The sequence below is a fragment of the Amblyomma americanum genome, chromosome 4, assembly GCF_052857255.1.
Source record: "Amblyomma americanum isolate KBUSLIRL-KWMA chromosome 4, ASM5285725v1, whole genome shotgun sequence".
Lineage (NCBI taxonomy): Eukaryota > Metazoa > Arthropoda > Arachnida > Ixodida > Ixodidae > Amblyomma > Amblyomma americanum.
In genome coordinates, this window is record NC_135500.1 from 207,546,873 (window position 1) to 207,570,512 (window position 23,640).

Genomic DNA, 23,640 nt, shown 5'->3' on the forward strand with positions numbered 1-23,640 from the left:
TTAGACTTATCTCAGAAAGCGTGTACCAAGAGCGAGAAGCAATGCCATTCAGCTTTGCGATGAACGACCCTGCCGTGTTTTCTTTCTACTTAAATCTGAGACAAAAAGACAAAGTCCAAGATTTCTCGTTTATTAAGATGCAAGCTCAAACTCACGCTGGTAAATCATCACCGGCGATTGAAATGTGCTGCATTTAATGTTTTGTTTCGTTTTTGTTATCGTAGCCGTTGAAACCCTTCAATTTTTCTCTGCTCCTCTTCGTGTCACTGCCTCTCATTTTTCCTGAGCAGGCTTATTTTGCAGCAGCTTAACTGAGTCAGCAATCTATGCCTGCCTTCACGCTCTTCAAAATTCTACTTCTTAGATGAATGCGTGAAAAAGATGAAATATGTACGGGATAAGAGCATAATATAATTAATCGAGCAGCGAAGTTTTAGGCATAAATTCCGACTAAAGTTCCTGATGTCACGCATTAAAGCGGTGAAAAAATTGCGGCCACTGAAAAAGTGAAAGAACCGGCAACACTTCGGAGCATCTACTGGCTCCTTGTTTACAATATTTTCTACACAAAAACGCCATTGACTCGAAACGCGATTTCATATTTGACTTAGTCGACGACGACAACTTAATAATAATTGGTTTTTTGGGGAAAGGAAATGGCGCAGTATCTGTCTCATATATCGTTGGACACCTGAACCGCGCCGTAAGGGAAGGAATAAAGGAGGGACTGAAAGAAGAAAGGAATAGGTGCCATAGTGGAGGGCTCCGGAATAATTTCGACCACCTGGAGATCTTTAACGTGCACTGACATCGCACAGCACACGGGCGCCTTAGCGCTTTTCCTCCAAAAAACGCAGCCACCGCGGCCGGGTTCAAACCCGGGCGACAACTTATTTATTACGATATTTTATTGCAAGCTCCAAGTGCTATGTCATCCGTTTGACATATGTCGGACATACACTGACATATGTCGGACATACACTTTCCCCTGAACTTCTATTCATAGTAACCAAGTTGCTAAGGGCAACAAGAAGCATAATAACTTTTATTCGTAGATGAAATATGCATTTACAGCACTTTTCGGTCTAGCAACTTAGCCGAAGGGCTGGAAATTTTTTTTGTCGTTTCTTGGAGTGCCTTAATAAGTTGCTCAAATTTTCAAAGGATTACTATTCTATATCAGCAGAATAAAATAAATTAAATCGCGTGCTTCGAGGAACCACTCTGAATGATATGGTTCACTCATTCAACCCAGCAAACAAGGCAGCAGATTGGCTCACCTCGAAGTTCCCGCTTCCATCTTACCTGAGGAGCCTCTTCAGTGCAAAATTTGCGCCCCGCAAACTGCGCGCTCTCTGTCCGACCGAACTCCTTTTGAATCCCCCAGGAGTTCAGCGCTAGCCGCTCGAGTGGCGCGTGCGAGAAAAGTCGTTCGGTGGCGCAGCCAATTAAGATGAGTAGCTCGGTAAGCAGAAAATGCAGATTCGCTGACGCTCAGGAGTGATGAGGCGAAGTTGGGAAACTGAAGGATCCGACGACGAGCGCCCTAGAGAAGAGGCCGTTACGTCTCAAGTTCCACGTCACGAGAACCGGCTGATATCTAATCCGGACCCACCTGCTTCTTCCATGCATGATTTCAACCGGGATGGTTATTTCCATCCCGGTTTCTTCTTCGGAGTCTGAGTGGCTCAAGTGCACTCACTTCGCGATTCCCGCTGATGGAGCGCAAATTGTCGATACGGGTAGCAAAAGTCGCTGGCATTGCCACCGGTCAGCGTAATCCGTATCTTGTTCTCGAAGAGGGAGAATTTCAAAACGCGATCTTCGCACAGGAATCGTGTGGAACACTCGCAGTTCGGAGTTGCAGTGCTGAGTTTGCGCCACACTCTGGGCGCAGTCAGTGGGTTCCCGTAGTAGGAAAGGGTAGGGCAATTTCACTGTGGCGTCTGCTGGTTTCATCCGCTCCTGAGCTTAAATTTTGAGGCACGAACTTCACATGGTTTTGTTACACCATCCGCCTACTTCGCCCCGCTACCTTCTTTTGGAAGGATGAAGTACAGTTGCGTTGTAACCAGCACGGCTATGCGGTCATTGATTAACCACTTAGAATTTATTAGTCGACAACTAGAATGGTCAGCTTGCTCGCCTAAGTGCCCCTTGATATCTTCTGTGTGTTGCGGATACTACAATACTGAGAGATACGAGCTGCTGAAGGCCTGATGCTGAAGGCCTCCCGTATAAAATAGAACCTGTGGCATTCCTCAGTGACTGTAACCGACATTCTCTGATGGATTTCACGACAAGGCAAACGTGAACCAAGCAGTCGTACTTTTCTTACGTCGTAGCGTCTTTTCTGGAACGATTTCACGGGGCTGAGCAAACAAAGTAGGCAGTGTGAAGCACTGACGACAACGTCCCGTCTTCAATATTGTACTCGAGGTTCATTCAGCTTACTCCAGGCTGCCCCTAGTCTTGAGAAAGAAAAAAAAAACGAAAACGGCTGAGACACCTTAAGTTGCTACCATCGCATACTGAGTTCCAACCAGAAAACTAAGTCGACGAAGCAAGCCCGTCCTCATGCCTCACCGCAGTAGCTCAATAAGCGAGCGCACTCTCGCTCACAACGCACAAGCTCGACTCACTGCGGCCGCTTCCCCGCCGCTCCACGACGGGGTGGGTTAACAAGTGGCCGTCGGTGGACGCATCGCCAAAAAGCAATATACAGAAGCTATCTGGGACGCGTCGAGTCATCTGGGCTGCGCGGCAGCGCGCTAGAGCCGCTACGGCGGGGGCAGTTTGAGAGACACAGGGCTTCGGGATCAAGAACTTTCCCGACCGGTATATATAAAAGGGCCCTCGAGCTCAGCGCAGCAACAAACTCAATCCCCTAGCATTCCAGGGCGATGGGGAGGAGCGGCGGTAGTGAAACCACGCAGAGTTACGGCGTCCAATTTAGAGTTAACTAGAGCCGCTCACTCGTTTCGACGGCCTAGAGGGGGCATCTGTTTTCGTTGGCTGCGCTCGAAATGAGCTGACCGCACCGCGATGCCCGGAATGAGGAGAGGCCGGCAGCAGTTTCCCTTGCGGGGCACTTGCTCTCTCTGCTGCCTTGATCACTCCGCTGCATTGACCGAGGGCCGGGAAGTCATTCAGCATGCGAGCGTTCGCTCCGCACCCAGTCTAGCTGCGTTCCGCGAGCCCCCCTCCACACCCTCCCCTCTCAGAATCCCCTCTCGGATTTGACTTAGGGCGTCGTGGCGAAAGCCAACCCCAGCTAAGCGCGGCCTCTCAGCGGCCAATTTATAAGCCCGAAGTTTAACATCTTTCTTAATCGGCAAACTTTTCTAGGCTTAGCTGGTCCCGGGTGCTCATTAAAATTATCTTAGTGGAAAGGACGGAATCCTGAATCGTGAGCACGAAAGCTCATTTATTGTGAGATATTCAGGGTGTCTTGCGTGTAGAGAAGTAATGAGGTTGAAATGAGGGCGCTAAGGCTTGGGTTCAAACGTAAATGAGCACTTCATATTTCTGGGCAGCTTTCTTTAAGGAAGGTTAAATCTTATAGTTATTATTGAATATCTTATGCATCCTAAGATGTGCTCGCATGCAAGAGGAACTCAAGCGTTTAATCAAAGCTCACTAACTAACAAAGACATGGGCAGTTACTGTACTTAGCACGTAGAGTTAGGACAAGGGCATAAAAATCGAAAAAAAAATTACATCAACGACCTGACGTTACCGTTAGATCGCGAATTATAGCAGCAGCGCAAAGCAAAGTGTGTCTGGAGTTTGATATATTTCCCACCGCTAAAAATCACTATTGCATAACCAGATGGTACGCCTGCAACGAAGGTTCTTCAACAGGGCAAGGATAATTGTGCTACCGACAAAATTGAACACACAACACTAAGGCAGTTTTAGCCTGGTTGCAACTCTTCTTTTCTATTCGTCAGTACAAGCAGCCAGATTTCCGCAGCCTATCTTTTTTCTTTACTACAACAACATTTGCATAATTCGCTGTTCTTTACATGTTCTATAATTTCGTACTTCCTTCAAATATGCTCGAATGCCCTACCACATAAACAAAAAGCATCTCCTGCACAAACACGCACAAAAGAAAGCAAAGCGCGTTTTAGCGGCCGCCAGTAATGACTGCAGCGCAGTAGATAGTGTTTCCAGCGAGGGATCGCCATGGTGGCCATTGGTACGTCGCAAATGGCTCTCGGCACAACACCCCAGAGGCTAGTTTGGACAAGCGTGGGGCAATATTAGCGCCGCAATGGAGAGAGCAAAGTGACCCACGGAGACTTGTTATGTGAGATCGTCAAAAGAGGCCAAAGCCCAGCGGCCATCTACTCCGTCGCTCGCACTGCTCGGTTGGGGAGTTACCAGGAGACGGTCTTCAACCATACTGGACGCCAGCGCCTAGCTCTGAGACGACGTGAGAGAATTTCCTCTCACAGAGCCTCGGCTTTTCTCGTCTCCCCTAAGATAAATGCGGGCAACCAGCTCGCGCTCGCAACAGTTCCTCGAGGTTGTTCGAAGTTTCGTCGCCTTCGTTTATTTCAGTTCAATGACGTCTGAACTCGATCGCGCAAAAATAGCGGTCCTTCGAGGAATTTTAGGACAGTCACCTCGCCCTACGGCTTTGTCTGGCGGGTGTGTGTTCGCGTTAATGTTTCTCTTCCCTCTGCGAAGTAAAGCAGATGCTTCTGCAACTAATAGGGCGCAAAGAAAAGCCAGGTAATTACCTCCGGCTTACGGCAGCGAGACAAAACGTTTCGAATGAGACAGGATTGACAACAGATGGTTTCGCAGTCGACTGGGGACATCTTTCCCCGCCTCACAGCCCTTTGGTTCCATGAAAATATGTTTGTTTTTCTGGGCTCATTTAGCGGCGTTTCGATATTTATTGACAACAAGCGGTAAATTTTTGAGATGCTAAAGGGAATTAGAAACAAAGGGTTAGGGATAAAAATACAACGAAGGATAATGAACAAAGCAATACAAATAAAATAAATCTAGCGTTCAGAGCCTACACTGGAGACTAAATTTAAGACAGTGAAATCAAGGTGATCAGTTAAGAGCAATATGTTGTCATTATCTAGGTGCTTCTCCAGTCATGGTGCTATTCATGCCATCTGTTGCGACACCCGTCTCTCCGAAATGTGTGGTGACACCACATGAATACTCCCTATACTTTCCAGGCCGCACCGTAGCGCACAATACTTGCCGCAAATAACAGAACGAACTCATTTCCTTCAGTGCTCAGTTTTATTACCTATACAACGCTTTTCGCAGTTCAACCAATTTTTCGTGGACCTTATGATTTATTTTTCTTTCGCCCAACGGCTATTAATATATCCAAGATGTCCGCAGCCTAATAGTCTAGGTCTTAAAAAAGATGGCTACGGCATACCCTGCGTGAAGTCTCTTCTTAGCTGCTATGAAGAACTGCGTAGAACAGCGAAGTCAGATTTATACTTGAACTGTGTCGCGTTCTCCGTAGAATTGAACTAGATGCCGAGAGCCGCGAGCCAAAATTGTCAATGTTGTGGGCTTCTTGTTAAGCCGTAGTGCATTGCAGACAAAACACGCTTTACAGGGAGTAAGATGGCGGTGGTGGTGGTGGTCGTAGTAGTAGTAGTAGTAGTAGTAGTAGTAGTAGTAGTAGTAGTAGTAGTAGTAGTAGTAGTAGTAGTAGTAGTAGTAGTAGTAGCAGTAGTAGTAGTAGTCTTGGTGGTTGTTGTTGCACCAGTAGTTGTTTTCGTCTTAACAGTAGTGTAAAACGTCTTGTCGTTGTAACGAATTTTTTTCGCGATTTCTTCGGGAAATATTGTTAGGCAGGTTTAAATATATAGAACTGGTGAGGCAATTATGGGGCACAGTGTCGGCCATTTTGACTGAGGCTTTTTTTTTTTTGAAGGACGAAAAAATCTGAAATAGATGTTGGCCGTCGAAAATAACAAATGCTGCGCTTTCACACTGGCACATCTTTGGGAAGATCAATGTAGAAATGTAAAGTTGGTCACGGTGGACCTTTTTATCTCCAACGTATATATCACTTTCAGCTCATGGACACCTATAAAATTCTAGCCTTCTCCTTTGCTGCCTCATCAGAAAATTTACACGCTCAAGCACGTTACTTCTATATCAATATATAAACACTATTGTTCTATGTATGAAAAGGCATCGAGACGCGAACCTTTAGAATTCAACTCCTGAGTACCTCACGAATGTTACTGGCATACAAAAAGAAAAAATCTAGTCCCAGAGCAATATCAAAGTACCTAGAAAAGTTTTGATACAAATAGGCACTACGGCAGCTTAGTGGCGCCGGGAAGCTGCATATTTTATTTTCAGCTTCAACTGGCGCTTCCTGCACAATACTTACCGTATACTGGAGTTCCTGAGGAAAGGAAGATAAAAAGAAAATGTGACTTGACGTACTCCTACAGAGGATCTCGAATATTTAGCTCTGATTTCGGCTCCACCGCTTCAAACAGCCCTCACTCTAAGGGCGGCGCCAGTGCCTGTCCACATGCTCAATCTTTAACGCGTGCTCCAAGAACTCAGACCGTGATTCTTTCACCGATCATCAAAGCGCAATGAACAGACCGTCAGCGCGTCGAGGTTTACGATTCGTCCTTCCTTTCTTCGTTCTCTTAGCCAGCCAATATGCCTAAATTCGTAATGTGATATGAATTGCCTGCAAACACCGGATGCTTGTAAACGTTAGCCAGTAAAATGAATGAAGATGAGTCTTCTGCTTTTCTTCAGTCTTTTATCCCTTTAAGAGTCACAAAAAACACGCACATTAGTTATGCAGAGCGTCCCGGGAGTTGAATAATTTTCTGTAGCTATCTGTAGTCATTAATTATTGTATAGCTTTTTAAGCAGGCAACAATTCCTAGGCATTGTCCGCGAAACATTGCGTGAGATCTTCGGTAAAAACTTAAACTCAACTCATCGCCTGCCAGGGCCAAACAGGGTTTAAATTTAGCGTCATCGCTTCTTCAGTAGGCGAGAGTGGGACTGAATGTGACACATATTTGCAAATGTTCGCTTTATTTTTATTACTCGCAAGTATCAACAAACAAAACATTAGAGAATTGTTTCGTACCGTTCTGTCATCACGCTCATTGCATGTAAAAACGCCAGCTGATATAGAGCGCAGCAGAAATTAATCATAAAAAAAGTTCGAAATGACGCACTGCACCAACATCTCAGGCAAAACGAGAGAGTACGTGGAACAAGATCAGATGCTCTATAAATTTTTACATCACTAAGTCTTGCAATGAGTGCACACGAAGTCAGCTCCATGGGTACCTCAGGAGGAGGATAAACATTTCTTTTGTCAGCTTGTGGAACCGGTGTGGTTGGTCTTGAGTCCGTGCTAGATGGCAGGAAGCCGTTGGTCCTCGGCGACCTTGGGACCCCGCTCCACTGAGAGGACTTGAGTGTTCGGGCTGACTCTGAGCAGAACGACCTTCAATCGCTCGCGCGTTCTGAGCTGCACTAGCTCCGGAGGGGGCGGGTCTTCTGGACAGGCCCAAATTATGTGATATTAGGAGGCTGGTGCCTGCAGCCTAGCACAATTATTATTATTATTATTATTATTATTATTATTATTATTATTATTATTATTATTATTATTATTATTATTATTATTATTATTATTATTATTATTATTATTATTATTATTATTATTATTATTATTATTATTGTAGATTCTTATGGCGCAAAGGCATCTTTGGCCAAAGAGCGCCATAGCACAAGGTATTCTCGATTTCCCAAGGTGGGGTCAAAGACCCGTTTCCCAAGCATTTCACCCTAAGGAAGCCGAGCACCAGACCAGGGGAAAGCTTGTACCTATTGTATCACCGGTGGGTACCTATTGTATCACCGGGGATCGAACCCCGCATCTCCCGCATGCGAGGCGGATGCTCAACCACTTGTCCACCGCAACTGTCAGAGAAGAAGGAAATGATTGGTTTTAGTTTGGTTTCATGTGGTTTAACGTTCCAAAACGCCTCACGCTATAAGAGACGCCGTAGTGGAGGGCTACAGATAATTTCGACCACCTGGGGTTCTGTAACGTGCACTGACATCGCACAGTGCACGGGTCTCTAGAATTTCGCCTCCATCGAAATGCGACCGCCGTGGCCGGAATCGAACCCGCGATCTTCGGGTCAGCAGCCGAGCGCCATAACCACTGATCCAACGCGGCGGCTGGAAGGAAATGTGTAGGTTTGAAAGAGGCGCCAGGTGGTCGCCTGCAAAATCATTTAGCGCCATACCACAGAGCACCATAACCCCTGAGCCACCACAGCGGCTCATTGTCAGAATGGGTGTATAAGTAACGGGTCTCATTCGTCGAAGACAGTACGCTAGTTAGGTTTCAATGTAATCCTTGTAATGATTATGCCATTCAATTTTCCTCATTTTCTTTACTGTTCTGTGGTGGGTGTCCTTAGTGAACACTGGGTGACCCCGGCGTTGCGCAGTTTTCTCCTGCACTTTCTTCATGTCCTCTTCGAGCCAACCGAGTATCTATGCATGTCTTAAGCCCACTCATACCATCTTTGAAAACAATGACACAAGCATAAATCTTTCATGCAAGCAAAGAAACCACTCTGATTAATTTAAGCCCTGCAAAACACCACTATGTCGTGTCCCGACTCAGGTATAAGTACTTGGTAAAATAAATTTTTCGTGAGAATTCGAAGAACAAATACTCATAAACTTTTGACAAGTGAAGACGAATAGCTGACCGTAATACATAGAAGTTTAAGTTCTCCCAGGACTTTTGCTCGCTCGTGCTGCACAGTACCAAAAAAAAAAGTGGCGTGAAGTAAGTCGCACCTCGTCTCGAACGCTTTCTCGTTCGCGCAGATTCACTTTCTCAATTATTTTTTCTTATTGGAGTAAACCAATTTCGTTAGCCTAACTGCTGCAGTCGACATGAGGCTAGTTATTTTCTCTCAAATATTTTTGTTCTCTCATGCCGCGATCCACATACCGCAATCATCGAAAGGCCGAAAAAAACATAAATAAGTCTCCCCAAGAGGTCAAAAAACGTGACAGCGCACATTTCTACAGAGTGCCACTTGAGAAACGGAGTACCTTCAGCTGTCAACATTTCCTTTCCTCTCCTCTGTTTCATATCAAGTACCAGCCTGCTTAAAAAGTTGGGAGCGCAGCCACCTCTTCGCATTTGTTTTCCGGAAGACTTACCTACCTTAACACACCAACTATCATAACACATCAACCAGCATAAAAAGAAAACATGTACATGGGTTACGCAAGACTTGCACTTCTAGCCTATCTTCCCTGCGCCTTCCTTCATCTGCGTCATTGCTGTGCTAGTTAATTTATCTGGATGATCGAATCCAAAACAACCCCATTTGCGCCTTTTAGCCTAGCGTTCTCTTTGTGTTCGTCACGAAGGGCACCTTTCAGCTATGCCTCTCTTCGGCAGGTGTCCTAGGCCTCCTGTATCGAGGACCGTACTTCACGCTGGAGCCTCCTGCTCTGGTGGAGTTCACCAACCAGACGGGCGTCGAGGTTCGCTGCCAGGCAGATGGCAGCCCCAAGCCGTCGCTTCGCTGGGAAACGGCCGCCGGCGTGAGGGTGTCCACCGACGGCACGCTTACGCTCAGGCCCTTTTTGCCGGAGGCCTACCGGCAGGCCGAGCACTCTGCCTTCTACCGATGCGTCGCCACCAACGTGCTGGGCAGCATCGCCAGCAGACCGGTACACGTGCTCGGAGGTGAGAGCCTGTGGCCCGTAGCTTCGAATTCCCCAGACTGCTGTGCGGTGTAATACTCTGTTAAGTATCGTCTAGGCTACGGCGTGGCTGTACCCACTTCTGCTTTCTAATGTATTCCAGTTGGGTGCAGCCTATTCCTCAGGAGAGCAAGACAGCATTCACATAGCTTTTGCCCGCCCTGTTTCATCGCGTTTTACGTGACATTTGCTGTTAAACAGATCGTTCCATATACGCTGTTATATTTGAAGGGGACACTGGCAAACGCCTTCAGGGCTCGTCTGCACATAACTCGAATACACTTGATAGTACAAGGCTGGAGAGCCGCTGCCGTAGCTCTGTTAATAGACACAGAGAGAAAAAACTTTTTTTCGTTAAAAAAATTCGATGAGGTTTAAACCTCCAAGATTAGGAGTCGGCCAGGATGCCTTGGGACTTGGCAGCTGCCTGGGCTTGATTGATGACGTCCTTTTGCTTATCTAGGCCCGAGCTGAGCATCAGAGCCTCCCATGTTTCTTCATATCTAATGGTCCTCGAATCGTTTTCTGAGTGCATGTCCATATCATGTGAATCATATTTGCCTATCTCTTGCAAAGTTTGCACTTACCGTGGTATTGCCCCGGGTACCATTTGCTTAATACGTACGGATTCAGGTATGTGCCCGCCTGTAACCTCCTACAAATTGCTTCCTCCTTTTGCTGAGCCTGCGATCAGCTTCCGGGTATAGCTTCCGGTTTAGTCTATAGTGCTCAACTATATCCCTGTATCTTATCAGTCCGTCTTTGTCCGAGTTGTATGTGTGTGTAAGGGGGATGGGAGCCAGATCGGAAAGTGAGACCTCGAGCCAGTTCGTTCGCCCCTTCATTCGCTGTACGCGACTTGCGAAGCTCGTGGTTTCGGAACTCACCGGCAGCGTGGTTGCTTTTTCTTCTAGTTCTTCGAAATTATCTTCGATTAAGCTAATGCTTTCCTATCCTAACAAACCGCACCCTTAAATAAAGCAATAAATTTCCTTATAGCTTCATCGGTTTCATTGAGAGTAGGCTTATTTCATGCCTAAATGCTGTGAAAGGTTCCGATTTCAGTGTGACTAGCAGTAGTCCAATATGAAATGTAAAATAGGTCCGTAAACGCAGGTAAAATTTCTTTTTCTTGCAGCTTCGCGCTTATTTCTAACGAAAAAAGGCGAACAATTACCAGCAAGTAAATGAGAAAGATGTTGGTGAGAAAATATTCGCGCACAGAAATATGGAGAACGCACAAGCCGACATAAAGCCACCTTGCTCTGACCTACCGCTACCTGGTCGCAGAATGGCAAAGATTAAGTAAAAGGAGGAATGGTGGGTGGTCACTAGGGCGCAAAAATTTAGTCTCCAGTTAGCGCAAAAGCGTGAGGGAACAGTAACTTCGAGCACTATCAAACATTGTGCAAGTTTTATCACCTTTGGGACGACTTTCTTGTTGTGCTTTAAAGAGCCGGCCTCGAAACCCGGAAGCAGTGGAGGTTAAAGTTGGAATGTGATCGAGTGCACTCCGACGGTTCATGTGACTACAAATTACTGTATGAGTACAAATGAGCAAATTAGCGAATATATATATATATATGCTGCTACAAGAACAACCGCTAACAACACCACTAATACTACTACTACTATGCCTACGACTACAATCACCATCTTACACCCTGTAAAGCGTGCTTTGTCTGCAATGCACTGCGGCTAACAAGAAGCACACTGCATTAATAATTTGGCTATATATAGGTATATACACCAGGTGTTTCAGCGAACACTTCGAAAAATTTTCAGAAATAGGTTTTTTGGGCTTAAAAATTAATTTTGCAACATAGTAATACTAGTGTGTGCGGACAGCAGAAAATAGGTGAATCGTCTTAAGTACTAAGCTGACAAGCTAATTTTTAATACTTAAGTTTTTAACTAATAGAGTTAGGCGTCTAGTTGCAATTAGAGATTTGTAGCCGGTTGTTAATAAAACCCATATCATTTTTTTAGAATTTAGAAATTGCGATTACCCTCGCCGCTGCGGCTCGACAAATTTTGGCTGCTTCGTGCGAAAATGCATGCGCTTTCCAAACCATGCAGGAAAAGCAACACCTCCAGTGCACGTAAAGAGTCGAAAAAGCCTAATTGTGTCGATCCACAGCGCCATGGGCAATCGGGTTTTCGGGATTCGAAAAACTAATATGGCTAATGCTAACGACCGGCTACAAATCTCTCATTGCAACGTGTTACCTGATTATTAAGGCCACTATGGTAACCTCTAAAGCACAAGAATCAATAAACAATAAATCGTCTTTGCAAACTTTAAAGTAAACGACGCCTGTCAGCGTAAGAAAGTGCAGCTTAAAAGTACCTGGGCGATTTCTCTTCGCCCACGTTGGAAAAAAACAATAAAAAGTAGCACGCTCCACTGCGTGAATACGCTTACGATGGTTTCTAACAGCTGTTATATCAAGTCTTAAGAGAGTAGACTTTGAAGACAGCGAGCGATGCAGTGCGCTTACAGTGAGGAGTAGTTCTAACAGGGACAACGAACGTAGTCTCATCTTTGCGCGATCTCCGTTATCAACAAAAATTTGACCAGTGTACGGCGTGGAAGGAGTAGAAACAGATGCTTGCGCTGCGCTGGCTAACGGCTGGTTTATTTTTCTCGCATGCCGGGCCATAAATGCGTCCATAGAGCCATGTTAGAAACGCAAAGTAACAAAACACAAAAAACATCCATCCTCACCGTGCTCTCCCTTGGATAAACTGCGACTAGCACAGAATCATTCCAGAACCTTAACCACCGGCTCCAACGCATCGGTGCAAATATAAAATGAAAATTGTGCAAGGCACTGGAAAGCGAACATGGTGACTTAGAATCATGAAATATTTTGCACCTCTTTGGTTCAATTCTTGCGGCTACATTCCCTTTTAGTCGTCCGGACTGCGTGCGCAGTGACAAGTGTTGTAAGGTGGCATCCTGTAAAAGCTGACTCGTGGAATAAATTTGGGCCCCACAGAACAGAATTGGAGCAAGCAAGATAGATGACGCGGAAGTACGGAACGGTCTAAACTTCTGTGCTTTTCGGCCACATTTCCTCGGCCTTCCTTCGGCCACATTTCTTGAAGAACAGCGTAGATTTTCGACTCAACAAAAGGATCTTTGCTGGTGCAGTTTTTTTTTACTTTTGGTGCACTATGTTACTGCACCATTTTTACATTCAACTGCTCCTGTCCCTTTCCTTGAGGAAATGGTTGACTTCTAAAACGCATCTTCACGTGCAAACGCTGCAAATACTGTCGTGCTTATCGTTTGTGCGAAGCAGTAAGCAGAACGCAGTGACTTCACATTTCGCAATGGCTTCAACTCGGAAAGGCGGATTTCGTCTGCCCTTTAAAACTTATCGAGTAACGTTTGAGAGCCTCTGGTAACTTCTGGCATCAGACAATCTTTGCACGTTAACATAAGCCCTGGAGCGATATTTAGAGAGTACCTGTGTTCGTAGTTGCCCAAGTTGTTTTCTTTGGCTCCTAATGTGGTACGGGCCGAAATATACGTTAGTAAAAATGCCTATATGCTAACAGTAATATGATTGTCATTAGCCACCATAGTAAGCTATGGCCAAACAACTTGTAAGCACACACACACGCATACACATACCGGCACATTCAGACATACACATGCACACATGGGAATGTACACGCATAGACAGATACTTGCACACGAGAAGTTCAAACGTAAATCTTAAAACCTTAAATTTAAGTTGCAACTTTGAAACATAGCGCGATTGCTGTCAAACATGGCAGTAGCAATACTGCTTGTTGGAATCTTGGCTGGCAAGTAGCAACTTTGTGCTGGAACATTACAGGACTGCGCAGAGCAGAGAAAATATTGCATATCAGTTAGAAATATGTACCAAAGAGGAATATATTGGCCTGTTACTCCTTTCACTGAGCCCTAAAAAATAATGCCAGTGAAAATTATTCTCTGATTCCTCTGTTGCGCCTGCCGCGACTCCGTATCTGATTAATTTTTCCTACCTCATATTTCTCCCCGTAACTTTCTTTTTTCTTAGAATCCACTGTGTTGCCCCATGAGACAACTCGTTATCTTTTCTCTGCATTAGCATAATCATTTTTGTGCTGTTAGTAATAAGCCCTAAAAATTCATATCACTCTGCGACGGGAAAGCGCTCGCGGTTGATCGTGCAGACAGCGTCTCTGAGTGCGTTTGCCTGTTCGCTGATATCTCCTATGCTAATCGCGAGTCAACGCTGTAAATATTCAAAACCACACGCTGAAGAGTTCTCAATATTAGTTAATAAATCTGATGAACCTATTTTATTCAAGCAGCATTGATAGTGAGCTGTCTGCGTTGTTCACATATCATGCACGTTAAGAAGTCTTTCATCCAGCCGCAAAGATCATCATTGCAGTCTCCGACGGTGTCTACTTTACTCTACTTGCGGCATGCCCACTAGTGACCCCAAGTATTCCTGTGTACTGACAGTTTTCCCACGCTCTTATTCACTCCCGGCTTCCACCCTAAATATCCTTGCCCATCACTGCATGACCGGGCTTCCAAAAGGACTAAAGCATGATTTCTGTACAGATCACAATTTTTCATAGTATTGCTTTGTTCGATCGAATAGGTAATGAAACATCTGGTCTTCAATGAATCTTTTTTAACTTTCGGCAAAGGACAGAGCATTCAACGGTTGCTATTTGCGAACGTCGTTTCGTGCTCAACCGCAGGTATGTCGCAAGGAAATTCAAGAAATATGAGACTAAAGATTTTTTTCATTTTGTTACATTTTGAGCAACGGAAATGCTGAGCACACTTTTGATCGCGGAATGAACGCATCACAGATTCCGTAATATCCTCCACATTGCATCTGCGTCACCTTCATCCTGACTAGGCACAGTTCTATACTATCGCTGCTTAACAAACCTGGCCAGAAAAACTTCAACACCGGTAAAAAGGACATAGGAATGTCAGCGAGCATGTGTTTTACTTGTGGCGATGCCGATTAGGCTAAGCTAATCTGAATAGAGGTTCTAAACATCTATTCACAATATTTTGTATATATATAAATCGTTCAATACCTTCAATAGAGAGAGAACATAAAAGCCTGCGCTGCCACAGATTAGCTGAAATATCCCAGAGCTTACATCAGGCTTTTCTCAGCAAAACTAGCCACGAAAAGGAAAACTAGACCGTTTTTGAAGCCATTTTCTTTTTTTTTTCTCCCTCTCAGAAGACGATCCACCTTATTCTGCTCGTTCAATTCGTACGCCTCTTTCTAGTGGAAGATTAACCTTCCCAAAGCTTCGCAGTAAGCAATAAACACCCCGAGAACAACGGAGAAGACAAACACTCGAGTGTAACGGTTCTTCCAAAACAGTCACGTTATAAAGAAACAATCAAAAGCGCGCCACTGCGAGAGACCATCGCGGAGGCGACGCGGTTCCTAGAGCGTTACATACAGAACTGTCAAAGAAACCATCTCGCCGCGTAAACGAAGTAAAAACGAAGAAATCACTGTCTGCAGCTTGTGGGGAATTGAAAGTAAAAAAAATAAATGCCGTTTTTCCGGGTTTTGTACTTCGGACGCCCGTCTGTCTGGGCGATAAAATGAAAACGGCCCAACCAACCAAATGTGGCAGTGGCAGCACCGCCGCAGAGCCGTGATGGAAACAACCGTACAGTGGCATGTATATGTGTGTATGCGCGCGCCTAAATGCGCGCAATCTCTAAAGCCGCACAATACAAACAACGCGCAGCCAGTGTAAAGTGCGGCGCACCGGAAACAGGGAACTGTCACAGAGGACGAAATATCTGAGAATGGGTGGCGAAGAATGCCATAAAGGTTGGCAGAAGAAATGATGCGGGATGAATAAAAAAATAATAAAATACTTAGCCCACAGCCATGGGCGAAGAATTTCTTGGGGCGCTAGTAGAAGCACAAAGACACTACTATAAAAGGAGAATGACAAGTGCACAACGCAAGTTACAGAAGTACAAAAAGCGCCGACAGGAGGCAGCACAAAAGGCGTGGTGACAGCGAATGAGAGAGGAGATGGAAAGAGAGAAAAAGGAAATTAGACAAAAAGAAAGAAAAAAATCTGTCACTTACACACGACGTGTGTTCCGCGAACCGCTCTATCATATTTCTTGAATATAGATACTGCACGTGCACGGAGCGAGAACTCCATTTTTCATCGTCACGCTTGCCACTTGCGCTGTCGGGACGCTTTCTTCTTTTGGGCACTCGGCAAGCTCGCCGGACGGGCGCCTGCACCACCGCGACGCGCGAAGCACTGAATGTCGGCTGCGCGCATAAATGTGCGGCAAAGATACAGGACAAACGGATATACGATGCGAGAGAGAGAGAGAGAGAGAGAGAGAGAGAGAGAGAGAGAGAGAGAGAGAGAGAAGAAAATGAAAGAAGTAAGCGTTGAAATAACGAAATCCCGCGGTCGCCCGCATCAGGGATGGCTTTTAACACCCCCCTTACATCGTCTGCCCCATGATTTTTTCCCCATCGCTTCGTATGCTAGCTACTGTATTTTATTCGCAGCGACGCAAGCGCCTTCTTTTAGTGGCGCTGCAAAACAGAAACAACCAATTTTATGTGCGCGCCCCGCCTACCCTCTTTCTCGTGTCAGTTCTGTTCACGATGTTCAAAGCTCGTATTGCAAAGTTAGCCCTACACTGTTTGATCTGCGCCATAAGCACTCTAAAGTCTGTAAGTCAAACAAGGGAAAAAAATGCAGTGAAAAGTGACGAAAAGGTGGAGCGAAGAAAGAAAAAGAAAACACATTTTCTTTACAGAGGTAAGGCGCGTGCCTAACGAGACTGCTTCGGTACAAAGTTAATATCGGCCTATCTAAAAGCGGGGATCTAAAAGCAGGTGCGTTGGTTAGTGTGCTAAAAGCATGGTTCATCTCCTGCTTCAAAGCTCCTCCCTCACTGAACTTTCGGTGTCACTCTTTTCTGTGCCTTACTTCCATTCATTCCTTTTTATTAATGCAGAACACGTTAAACAACTGCGGCCTGAATGACTTTCCTGATTCGTGCATACATCGTTAAAAAATCATAGCTTTTCGTACGCAGCTGCCGACTGCTCACGCTGAAAGTACGTTGCCTCGTTTTTGAACGCGGTTGAATTGCGCCTGCAATGAAACCTTGAAAACAAATGACCGCAGATGTAGTTTCCTGTGGCGAGATTACCCGAGGTCCCTTCGGCTCGCAAAGCAGAACAGGGCGCAATAGTGGCTACCGCACTCGATGTTCAACTCACTTGCTCAGAATGAAACATATATAAAAAGGACAGAATGAAATTGAATTAAATTTTTTTCGGCGTGGGGAATGCGGCTGTTTTCGCCAACCTAGGCTCACTGGCGCGCAAGAGAAACAAAAAGAAGCAGTGTTACTTGTATCTGAAAAGGACTTCCAGTGGGAAACCGCCGACTGTTTTACTGCAAGGTGGGACAAACAGAAAAGCAGGAATTGGGCGCAGCATTGGTGGCACTTATCTGCCTTTGGACTTATTCGTTGCTGTTAAAAATTTGTGTCTGATTTTTCTTTTCTACCTAACCCAATGGGGGAGGAGGGCAAAAGTAAGTCGTTCAGTATGGCTTATGGCACTAAAAGGCTTAGTTAGAACCACAGAGTTTGAAAGCCTTTCTGTGGAACTGAGACAGAATAACAATATAGCGTTAATAAAGCTTCCGAAGATGCCTCTTCATGTGGTAGACTGAAAGATCAAATCACAAACGAAAGCGTCAGCTAAACATATTCTTGGGCTCATGACTGCCATTTAAAATTGCCCTTATCAATAACAATTTACTTAGGTTAGCCCAAGGCGATTGTATAGCGCGCGTTATCATCGAACAATTCCATGGTCCCCACACACACCAAGTCTTCCGAACTCTAAAGAACTGCATTCTAATCAACGATTTCGCCATAGATGCACGAAGTATTGTATCTCACTGAGGTGCATGCAAATTATATTTCTGACAGCAGTGGCAATGTGCACAGTGGTAAGGCTTTGTCAGTCAGATTCGTCGGCTCAGCAAAAACGATAAATGTATTTAGCGATTACGTCAAAGCGACGTTTCCCGTCAAGGAAATGTCCCTCGAAGCTCAGACGCTAGTTGTCTGCACAGGTTGAAGGATGCAGCCGCGAGACGCTGGCGAAGTTTTGGGAAAGATGGATTTCTCGATACCCGGCACATTGCTCAGACTTCAGGGTGAGGCGACTCGGCATCGCAATATTTGTGTGCTCCACCATTCTTACAATCCTTTAATCCGAATTTTTTTTTACTCTTATGTGGTTTGAAGCTTCAATTCCGAAGCCCAAAAGATACCTATCCTTCAGCTAGGTTTCAAGGAGAATAAAGCAAATAAGATCTACGGTCGTCGACTCTTGCAGTGCCCCATTTTAACCTCCTCAATCCTTGTAAATGCTGTGACCTCTGGCGTCGGCGTTTTTTTTTTTTTTCACTTCTACCTGACTACGGTGCGGTTCATTCTTTGTTCACGTTTCTTGCTTTACCATGAAATCGCCAAAATAGAGCATGTTTAAAAGAAACATTCCTTCAGGAGAACTTGGCTAACAGCACCGGGTCCTGTTAAGCGAGGCTTGCAGTTCTTCCATCGGGACTTCCTAGCGCTAACTTTCTGTGGTCGCTTTGCATTGCTTTTTTCCCCCACGGCGCAGTGCTGGACGAACGCATCAAGGCCCGGGCGAGAGACAGCGTGGTCATTCGAGGGAGTTCGGCTGTGCTGCGCTGCCAGGTGCGGCGCTCGCAGGCCCCCTACAGCGCGTTTGACGCCTGGCTCCGAGACGACGGCTACAGCATCGGGAGGCCCACGTACAAAGGTGAGCGCCTCCACTGCGCCTCAGCCCATCTAGTCTAGCTTCTATTAGTGGCCGCCGCGTACTCTGAACCTTAACTCTCTCTCAATGCGGCGGCTGCCCTAGTCTATAAACGAAAGGAAAGAGCGGTCAATACGAAAGACGCAGAAATTGTGCCGTAGTACACGGTGAGGTAGTTATCTACAAATGGTGATTATTTTGATCCTGGGTTTTTTTTTATGGCGCAAGGGCATCTACGGGCAAAGTGCGCTAAGGCACAAGGTATTTTCCATTTTCTCAATGTGGGGTCATACCCATTTATTTCCCAAGCATTTCACCCTATATAAACCGAGCACCAGACCAGGGAAAGCTTGTACCTATTGTATCATTGGTGGGTACCTGGCGGCACTGGGGATCAAACCCCGCACGTCCCGCATGCGAGGCGGATGCTCAACCGATTGGCCACCGCTGCGGTATGTGCAAATGGTGTTCAAGTTCTGCCTGTGGAGCTGCTACTTTTCATTGAGTGATAGAAATGGAAGGTGGTACATTCGAACGAAGGTTTTAAAAAACCTGTTTATAAAAGGATTGTGACTTCTGATATATTCCACTGGTATCTCCTTGCTAAAGCAACAGAAAAAGAATGGCTGTTCTGCTTCACCCACCTTGTACGGGTAGTACTTTCGCCTAAAGAAATGGTACAGCCCACGGGGAAGCTTATTGCGCAGGCATTTTTTTATTTTATATGGCAACACCACAGTCATGGCTACCGCCGAGCATGGATATATTAAACCCGGATATTTCAAATTATTGGTTATATCGAACACATAGATTATCGGCTTGAAAATTCTTTGTTAAAGTACAGGAAAATCACGTAGTCTATAGAATCTAGTTTGACCTATAGCTGGATATACTGAACGGCGCCCCGCTCCCCTACAAGTGACCCTTCTCCTAACGTACAGCCTCTTCGGTCACATTTCGAGTGTGAAGACGCTGAAATGACTTCCATCCTCATATTACAAGCGGCTGTTTTTGTAAGTATTCGAGTCAAATTTAAAATCTCCTTGAACTCTATAATTTACAAATACATACATTTTTCTGCTTTCTGCTCGCAACCGATTAAGTCATCACCGACCCCTTGACATACAGTGTGGGAATCGGAGCGAGTCTTCTCATTGGGTGTGCCCAACTGACGTGGGCGGTATGGGGTGCGGCAGTGGTGCACCTCACCTGCTTTCTTTATTTTTTTTCTGGCGCTTCGGCGTGTCTGAGTTTAGGCAGGAGAGGAGGAGCATCATTTTGTAGCGATAGCTACATTACGATAGCATCTCGAGCCTTCAGCGCCACCACGCTGTCACGGTGTTGGTCACGTGGTTCGGAGCAGCTTCTGGCGGCACTTTGCAATTCAATTGAGCAAGTTCCACTCGGCCAGCTGTAGCTATCGCGTCACTACAGGTTTAGCCAAAGCTAAACCACCGCCAATTTTTAATCTCCGATATCTTCAATGTTACTAAAACTAGCTTAATTTTTTTTTCCTTTGGGGTGTGGTGACGAACGATCGAATAACAATAGCTCGAACGCTTTTCCTAACCTCAGCAAATATCATTTCATGGTCCTTTTGAATATGTTTCAGCACCCACAATGCGAGATCCGAGCAACTATTTGTTCTATCTTTAAATGTCCGGATAATACGAAAATTTGAAGCAAGAAAATGTTTAATTTTGATTTTTTTTCAGGTTCTGAGAATACTTTACGTCTTCCACGTTTCTAACACCCGTAAGAAACCCGCGCAGTGTCATAGACGTTATGTCCGTTCTCTTTTATCTTCATTTCTCTCTTTTTCTCTCTCTCTGAGTTATAGGCTATCTAATAGGCCACGTGCAGCGATGTACACAACGCACTGGCCACGCAGCCTGTGTTCTAGCAAAAGCCTCATTCCGGGGAGAGAAGCTCCAGGACACTACGGGAAGCGTTCATCGTTCGTACGCAGCGGGCCGACTCTTTGCCCTGCACGGCGGTAACAACGTTACCGCCGTTCCAGATCGCCCCGCGTGAGCCTCTGCAGGCCGTTCATTGTCGCCGCCAGCTCTGTGTCCTATTTGTTCCGCTCTCCCCGATCCAGCTCCCTATTTTCTTGGTTGTTCTCACCATCGACACAATGTTTCCACCTCGGCAAGGAGTGCACGCTTCCTTCCCCTCTCAACAAACGGGGTCATTTGAACATCGCTGAAGAATGTGCAGTCCTGTCACTAAGAACGCTACGGCTCCGTGCCTCCGAGAACGATGTACAGGACGAACAGAGCGGACGTGCCGATGTGCTCACACGTGCGCCATATAAAGGCCTCCTGTTTCGTGCTTGCCTAGTCGTTGATTGCTGTGTGAGACGCCGATGAGCGGCTGAACAATTTTCTCAGGCGTGGGGTGGCTGTGCAAGGGATAGCGTCATTCGCCTGATGACGATAGATAAATAAATAATATACAAGACAACCGCATTTCACGGCGACTTACTCGGGAGAAAAACCAAGAGAAAAGTTCATTGCATCCTTGTGCCATTTCATGGCTGTATGCTTTGTAACAGAAGCAAGTAGAGCTGTAAGAAAATGCCTCTGGCACATATCTTGGACATGTCATAATTTTGCCCAAGTAAGTAGCGCTATGATGACAAGATCTAAATGCATAGTTACGAGAAGCTATGATGACTTTATTTTATTATGGAGAAATCAGAAAGCCCAACAGAGCTTACTGAGTTTCCAACAAGTCTTCACTTAACTAATTCGGTTTGAATATTAGTCACAAGTTAGGTTTGTTCGGTTGCAGGTGCTCGGCTACAATGAACATTTTTTAATTTTTTTCTTCAAATCACAGCCGGACCACTTTGCAAGGCGCGCATTCAACTCAAGCAACCATCTCTTAGTGACCGAAAATTTTACCACTGACTAAAAACACGTGCCAAGTTTTAATCTTGCATATGGAGACAGCCAACAGTCACCGAAACCAAGAACCATAGGTAAATGTCTATTTTTTATTTGTGGTGTTAATCAGTGGAGGAATAATAGAGTAATTATTTTATCGCTTAAAGATAATTTCTTAAAAGGCAGAAGAAAAACAACCACATGCCACTGGTGGGATTCGAGCCCACGTCTTCCGAATCTCGCGTCCGGTGCTCTGCCAACTGAGCAACGGCGACGGCTGCCTAATCTTCTGCTTTAAGTATTGTTTATGCTGCATGTAATCTAAGCTTCCATTTCAAGGAAGTGCATCCAGCTTTATCCAAGCACCAGCTATTCCACGAATCAAACATTTTGCGCTTGTCTGTCACAACCATCAGAGAGGGATGAGAGCCGATCAGTACCATGCTAAGCCAAAATCATTACTAGCATCTAATGCAATTACACCGCTTGCGCAACTATTTGAGACGTCTGTCTAGTGCCTCACAGCTGACAACCGCGTAGTTTAAAGGTTACTTACCTACACAACCTTAATACGTTCTGCAAAGAAAACGCTTCCCTTTTTCAAAATGATAGATCGACACGAACCATAGGTTCCCAAATGTCGAACCAAAGAACACCTCCAAAACTGACGAGACCTCGGCTCCGCGCAGAGAGGCTGGTAGCATCGGAGGCCATCACCCGCCGCCCCTCAGTTGCAGCGCACGCGCACACAGCCAGGTCTTCCCGTGTTGAGCACTTCCAGAAGCCTTCTCCAGAAAACTGACTCCCGAGGCTTAAGGCTGCCATTACAGATATTAACGCCCGCGCCCTGGCAGCAGCGACGGTGCAAAAGCGGTCCGATCCAGAACCCCCTCCGGTGTCCGCGGCGGGAGCGGGGACCGCTGCCTCAGGGATACCGGAAGGGAAAGGGGGAGGCCGAGTGGGATCATTAGGAACGGCCTCCCTACTCCGCCCCGTCGGTTCCTGTTCCGTATCCCAAGTCTCCGTTCCTCCCCCCCCCCCCCCCCGCCCCCCTCCGCTCTTGCCTGCCTGCTTCCTTCCATCATAGTCCCCGTCGTGGTTCTCACCTCCCTCCTTTGGCGCAGCTCCTTTGCTGTTGGTCTTGTGTACCCTTTCCGCGCCAGCGGCGGTAGACGTGCCGGCGATGATGTCCCCGGCACTTACCGCAACACCCCTCCTTTGCAGCCTTTCTTCCGCCCACGCACTTCTTGATTTAGTTGGGCGGCGCGAGATTGAAGTGAGCCGCGGATGCCGACCGGGAAGTTCGTTAACGCCACGCTATTAAACCCACGAGCAGTTGATAACCGGCTTCGGCCTCAGAGTCCACCAAGCTTAGGTCGTCCGCAGGCGGGTCGCCTTATAAACCGGTTGACTGAGATATAGGAGTGGTCTGAGAGAACTGCTGGTGAAGGGATACGAGCATCACTGGTGCCGGGACTTTAGCAAGACACCTTCGGATCATACTGCCCGTAAAATTTTAACGGGGAACTTTTATGCCCGCTGCTGTTTAAAATATTGTAGTTTTTAAGACGGAAGACATCGACAATTATTTCTAGCAACTGCGGAAGACATCAGCATAGCCATGGGCTCCTCCTGCCCCCTCCCCCTTCCCTTTTCCTCGCTTGGATACTTCAGAAATGTGGAAGATTATAATGAGCTCACAGCCTACGACTCGCTTGCAAAGCTACGTACTTAAAGCTGTTCGCTAATTCTATACCGACTAAGTTCAGGAGGAGACCGGCAATGTGAAGTCGACACACTTGTTTTCGTTCAAAATTTCAATGCGTGAAAGAAATGCAACTTTAAAGTCGGTGCACAGGTTTTTTTTTACTGAATGGGCAAGAATGCAGAACCGCCTTTTTGTGTTCCTCAGTAATGACCGTTGTGAGCCTTCCGACATGCAGGAATACTATTATGCCGCGAGCGCTCGCTAAACCTGACACTCAAAACAAATACCTACACTAAAACATGTAACTTAACTCCCACCAGCGCCTCTTTTTTGTGTGTATTTTTCACACGATGATGCACTCTAACTCTTTATTTAAGGTTGTCTA

At 46.0% G+C, this 23,640-nt stretch overlaps 1 protein-coding gene across 1 annotated transcript in view; it reads left to right on the forward strand.

Moving 5' to 3' along the window:
* The window catches only part of LOC144129185 (cell adhesion molecule Dscam1-like), a 136,113-nt gene that overhangs the window by 39,687 nt on the left and 72,786 nt on the right, over positions 1–23,640 (forward strand). The window contains exons 2-3 of the mRNA XM_077663163.1: positions 9,482–9,772; positions 18,498–18,659. Coding sequence (XP_077519289.1) covers positions 9,482–9,772; positions 18,498–18,659 — 453 coding nt within the window. The remainder of the gene's footprint in view (positions 1–9,481; positions 9,773–18,497; positions 18,660–23,640) is intronic.